The sequence below is a fragment of the Paroedura picta genome, chromosome 11, assembly GCF_049243985.1.
Source record: "Paroedura picta isolate Pp20150507F chromosome 11, Ppicta_v3.0, whole genome shotgun sequence".
NCBI classification, from domain to species: Eukaryota; Metazoa; Chordata; class Lepidosauria; order Squamata; family Gekkonidae; genus Paroedura; species Paroedura picta.
The window spans coordinates 7,080,062-7,086,061 of record NC_135379.1 but is presented as its reverse complement, the minus strand read 5'-3'; the positions used below and the strand labels follow the sequence as shown (position 1 = coordinate 7,086,061).

The window sequence follows — 6,000 nt, the reverse complement described above, 5'->3', positions numbered from 1 at the left end:
CTTCCTCAAGCCAAGCACTCGTAAATCCTTCAATGTAAATCTCCATAAGATAAATCAAAAACAATGTTAAAAAATACGAACAGAGCTTTGGTTTTCAATTAGATTAGAATCACCAGCTTGATTTCAGTGAGTTGGATCCTGACGGCTTCAATCTTGCCTAATTCTCCACCCTAGTAAAGCTCCTGTCCCAAATAACTTTTGTACATTCAAGTCCCATGATCCTCAGAATACACCTTTTAAAGGTCCAAGAGGACCCTCCTTCCTTGTTCACCAACAGAAAAACTGTTTGGAACCAACTCAATATTTTCTATCTGTATTTTTGTGAATTTGTCAAAGGGAAACTAAAAATGGTAAAGTGCCCTGAGGTGATCCTATAGGGCAGGGGTAGTCAAACGGCGGCCCTCCAGATGTCCATGGACTACAATTCCCATGAGCCCCTGCCAGCATTTGGTCAGTACAAATTTACCTACTACTGATGGGAAGTGGTAGGTGGAGGAGTCTTTTTATCTATAACTTATAATGTTTTCTGAGTTATAAAGAACATCAGGGTAATAATTTTGAATTATAGGGACTCGAATCCAGTTCTCTAGTCCACCACTCTTAAAGACTATATCAAGCTGGTTTAGAACAATGTTCATAATTCCTTCTTCTGTTTATTCTCATAACAACCCTGGGAGGTAGGTTACTTCCCGTCAAGCTTCATAGCAAAGTAGAATTTGAACCCAGGACTTTAACTGCCCCACACAAACTGGGAACAGATGCAGCTCCCATAGACTGTTGTTGCCTTAGAATCAGAATTGTCCAGTCTTCCTTCAGGGTCTCAGGCCAAGGTCTTTTATCTGGTCAGTTGTTTTGAAACCAGAGTTGCCAGGGATTGAACCTGGGACGGCCTGCATGCACCCAAGGGGAACCGGGAGAGACCAGGCCCCACCGGGGGACTGGCAACCCCCCGCGCCCTCCCCTCAGCGACCTGGTTTCTCAGCCTTGTAACCCCGCCCCCTCCTTCAAGCGCAAGCGCAGGATTGGCTCGGGTCGCGAAGAGCGGCCACGCCCCTGCCCACCACCCCGCCTCCTCGAGCGCCGTGCTCATGGAGACCCGCCGCGCGCGCCTCTTGCCGGAACCGCGCATGCTCCGGGCGCAGGGCCTCCCTACCCAGAGGCCGCGCCTGGCCGGCCCGCCCCCTTCAACCGCAGAGGCGAGGCGCCTGTTGTTGTGATCCGCGGCGCTGCTGCTGCTGCTGCTCCCCTCAGCCCGGCCCGCCCGCCTTCCCCCCGCGGCCGCCGGGGGAGGTGGGCGTGAAGGGGCGGCCGGCCATGGTCCCCCGCCCGCCTGGGAGGCAGGAGGAAGCGGGGCGGCCGCCATTGCCTGAGGGCGCTGCGAGGAGGAGGCGGCGGCGGAGGCGGCGGCGGGAGGATGGACGCTGACGAGGTTTCCATCCGCGAGCAGAACTTCCACAGCCAAGTGCGGGAGTACACGGTGCGTAGCCGCCTCCCGCCTCTCCTGCCCCGGCCCCTTCGCCCCCGCGGGGTCTGCTCGTCGAAGCGCCGCCTCCTCCTCAGGACGCCCCGTCTGCGCGCTGACTCGCCAGGAGGCCTTGGGGGCAGGGGGCCGCGCTGAGGCGCGCCAGGGGCCTCTGGACTGCCGTGACCACGAGCCCCTGCCTGCCTGGTGGCACAGCAGGGCCTCATGGTCATTGTAGTCCAGGGTCTCTTGGAGAGCTGCAGTTTGGCTCCACCTGTGCATAGGCAGGGCTGCCTAGAAGAAGAGTTGGGGCTTTGTACCCTGCTTTTTGCTACCCGGAGGAGTGTGAAAGCAGCTTGCCCGTCGACTTCCCTTCCTCTCCACGCAGTAGGTGGGGCTGGGAGAGTTCAGGTAGACCTGCCCTGGGAGAGCAGCTCTAACAGGACAGTGACTAGCCCAAAGTCACCTGTCTTGTGGAGAAGGAGTGGGGAATCGAACCCGGCTCTCCAGATCAGAGGCCGCCAGTCTTAACCGCTGCACCAAGCTGGGTCTTGGTGTACTGGCAAAAAAGGCTCTTAAAAAAAAAAAGCAGGATGAAGTGATAACCATTTTTGTAAAAATATGTGCTGGCTACTGCAGGAATCAGTGGTCAAGTTGTCTTCTCATAAGGGTGTGTAGTTTGATGCACGTGTACCTGTGAGGAGGGAGAGCTGTGGAGCACTTCTGAATAGACGTGCATGGGATTGTAAATAAGAGTAGACCCAAGTCACTTGAGTTTTTTTTTTTTTTCAAGGAAATCCAAGATCAACATACAGAGGCTGGCAGTGGCCAGAAATGATTTATCCTAGTTGCACATGTAGGACATGCTTGAGGTCTTGTGCTGTATAGTTAGGGTGACTTCACACTGATTGTTAGGGGGTCTTCATACTTAGGAACAGTAAGAATGGAAAAAAGGGGCAGTAAACATGCTCTGGTAATAACTGAGCATGTGCATTGCTAGTTGAACATGCGTGTCAACTATAAGCTGCATAAGTACAGAAGACCCCTAGATATTGGGGCATTGTGCTTGCATGTCCCACCAGAGTTCGAGACCTGTTTTCAGCACAGTGAAGCTGTCAGTTACTTCCTAAGTTCCAGCTATCTTGGGGAGGGGGTCTCCCATAGTTACCTGCAGAATAAGTAACAGCATCCATTGTGCTCTGCTAAAGGACTGTGAGAAGAGCCTCTTGTGGCGCAGAGTGGTAAGGCAGCCGCCTGAAAGCTTTGCCCATGAGGTTGGGAGTTCAATCCCAGCAGCCGGCTCAAGGTTGACTCAGCCTTCCATCCTTCCGAGGTCGGTAAAATGAGTACCCAGCTTGCTGGGGGGTAAACGGTAATGACTGGGGAAGGCACTGGCAAACCACCCCGTATTGAGTCTGCCATGAAAACGCTAGAGGGCGTTACCCCAAGGGTCAGACATGACTCGGTGCTTGCACAGGGGATACCTTTACCTTTTACCTTTAAAGGACTGTGAATCCTTAAACTGGTTCTGGTGCTACAGGCCCTTAAGCTGGACCCGGCAACCCTCCTCTGTTTTTCTTTTGCCATGAAACCCTATGGGATCGCCCTAAATTCGATGTGACAATGACACAAAAAACTGCCAATGACCATTAACGATCAGTGTGCCCCTAACAGCAGGGCTGGCCTTGCCTCTAGAGTGGGAGAGTAGTATCTCATTCCCTTTATATCCCACTTGTTGGACTTTTGCTATAAGAGTGGGTGTGGTGATGTGCACAAGGCATTAGAGTTGGACAAGGGGATCCACCCAAGATAATCTACAAAGCTTGTTGTATGACCATGAGCCAGGCTCTTAAAATGGTCCTGCTTATGCTGCCCTGAACTGTTTAAAGAAGGAAATTATACAAAGGTAGCACACATCATTTAGGTCAAAAATGTTTAGCCTCTGTATTGTGTGGCAACATATGACAAATTAAAAACCATTAGTACATGGTTTGATGCTGACTACTACTAGGGTATGCGTCATACTAGGGTATGACGCATGGAATGCGTTCAGCTATCTAAGGCAGGGGTAGTCAACCTGTGGTCCTACAGATCTTCATGGACTACAATTCTCATGGGAATTGTAGTCCATGAACATCTGGATGACCACAGGTTGACTACCCCTGATCTAAGGTATGTTCCTTTGCCAAAGCTTCCTTACATATATGAAATGCTATGAGATGGCTGTGCATAGTGGGAGAGAAGCTTTGGCATACTGGTTGCCCGATCTTGGTTTGTATCATTTCTAGTTGAGTATGGTAGTTTTCTATACCAAAGCCAAGGTAGAAGTTCCCTCAGGTTCCCTCAATAACATGCAGAATAAGCTGAATAGAGCATACAGAACATTCAAAGGTGCCATGGAAAATAGATTTATTTTTGCTGATTAGGCTTTTGATCAAGGGTATTTCCCCCTGCTTCTTACATGAGACGACTATTCTCCCTCTGCTTGCTTTTCGGGTGGAACGACCAGCACACAGTTCTGACAAGTGCCATGGTGAACCCGGCTGGGATAATTTTTACTGAAGGTAAAACATGGTCTTTATAATAACAGTCGATTCTCTTCAGTGAAAAAGACTGTGTGCTCCAGTGCTGGAACATTGCATGTAAAATCAGAGGAAACCCAAGTGAGTGAATGGTTTGGCAGGCATCTGGATGCTTGATTCCCAGAACTCAGATGCCTGCTGAACTATGATCTTGATGCGTCTTAATTGGTAATTACAGCTTTGGGGGCCATGGAGGGGGGCAGAAAGGGAAAGACAATAAATGATTGGGAAATTCTCCTTCACTGTACAGCAGGGGTAGTCAACCTGTGGTCCTCCAGATGTTCATGAACTACAATTCCCATGAGTCCCTGCCACTGGCAGGGACTCATGGGAATTGTAGGCCATGAACATCTGGAGAACCACAAGTTGACTACCCCTGCTGTACAGTACTATGATGCTGTGGAGCTTTGGGGGCAAGATGAGTGGCTTCCTGCTCACCAAACTCTGAAATTTGGCATTCTAGCACAGTCGCACAGACTGGATGAGCAGATGCTGCCCCTTCAGCCTTGAATTTGAACTATGCAACGGTACAGAAGTGAAGCAACTTTACTTTTCCTTCCTTGATTAGCACGGGATACTTGGGGAAGGCAGGGGACTGGAGTTGAGGAATGCGTGCTTCATGCCCTGCATCCTAAGGCCCATTCCACAATGCCGATCGGCCGCTCTTTCTTCTTTGCACCTTAATGGCCTTGGCAAGAAGAGCTGAAATGAATTAGGACTGGAGGAAGTGCACACTGGTTCATTGTCTTGGATAACAGCAGTAAAACAAATAGAGTACATTGTGTTTTTGGTGATAGCAGAATGTGGGAGAGATGCGGGCTGCGGTTCTATTTAATCAGAAAGCTCTTTTTAGATTTCCCCATGAGCTTCAAGGTTGTCAGAATCATTAATCTCTCTTGTACCGGAGGAGAGGGGAGCAAGGGGGTTGCTACCAAGACAACTTGTGATTAGAGCAGGCTTTCTCAGCCAGGGTTTTGTGAAACCCTGGGGTTTCTTGAGGGCCCTGGGAGAGTTTCACGAATGGGTGGGAGTTGATTAATTTTTAATATATTCTTTAAATTTGTTAAACATTTACCAGGGGATATGACCAGGAGCCTAGCATGGCATAATTTTGGTTATTCCCTACCTCCACTGTGTGCAGTATGGGAGATTGTTCCAAAGTCATCTGCAGGATTTATACCTGAGTGGACATTTGTAGTTGGAAACTCAGGTTCAACTCCAGCGCGATAATGTTACTGTGTGATTGTCTTGGATAATAAGAGTCAGAAGAACGGATAAATGTATTTTACTGGTAAAGCCTGCTTTGGAGTAGATCTAGCTTGCGTGAAGTTATGTTTTGCAGATAATTTTTTTTGTTTACTCCCCCCTCCCCCGCCATTTTGTTAATTTTTTTCTTTCAGCCGCTAATAAGAAACGATGCCAGTGCTGGCTCCAGCATGTTTGTAGCATCTAATAAAAATGTCACACCAGAAGTACAAAAAATCAATGCATTGGGATAAATTTTGATGAGTTACACTTCTTGAGCTTGATGTCAGCCGAGAGAGATATATGGGTGCAGTTGTGGACTTGAGGAAAGCCTTATGAATAGTTTACTCTTTGAAGGGTTTAATCTGTTTGATGTTAACCTTCATTCAGAGGTGGCACTTTAATGTTTAGATTTATAAACCTAGGTAAAGAATATGGGCCTGTTCTTCCTAGAGCACGGAGGTAAACATGTTCAAAGCAGAAGCAAGTATTGCGTCCCTAGTCCTTGCAGTTTCCTTTTCAAAATGGCGTTTGGGAAGCAACCCTAGTGTTGCTCCTTCCCGTACCTATTGTGCTATTGCATTTTAATAGGAGCATGAAGAGTTATGCATAAATATCTTGTGAAGGCTGCTGTTCTGTCGTTGAGGTGGTATCTTCCCTAAGATGTCTTCCCTGGTCTTCCAGGAACAAATATGGAGAAAAGCACCTTTA

At 48.6% G+C, this 6,000-nt stretch overlaps 1 protein-coding gene across 3 annotated transcripts in view; it reads left to right on the top strand.

The window, feature by feature from the left end:
• The first annotated feature begins 1,109 nt into the window (after window positions 1-1,109).
• LMBR1 (limb development membrane protein 1) overlaps window positions 1,110-6,000 on the top strand; it is a 49,268-nt gene continuing 44,377 nt past the window's right edge. For 2 of the 3 annotated variants that reach the window (XM_077304399.1, XM_077304398.1), the window contains exon 1: window positions 1,110-1,477. Coding sequence is in view for 1 of the 3 variants with exons in the window: in XM_077304397.1 (XP_077160512.1) it covers window positions 1,415-1,477 (63 nt within the window). In the remaining 2 variants the exon portion in view is untranslated. The remainder of the gene's footprint in view (window positions 1,478-6,000) is intronic. The other variant, XM_077304397.1, reaches the window with a different exon arrangement.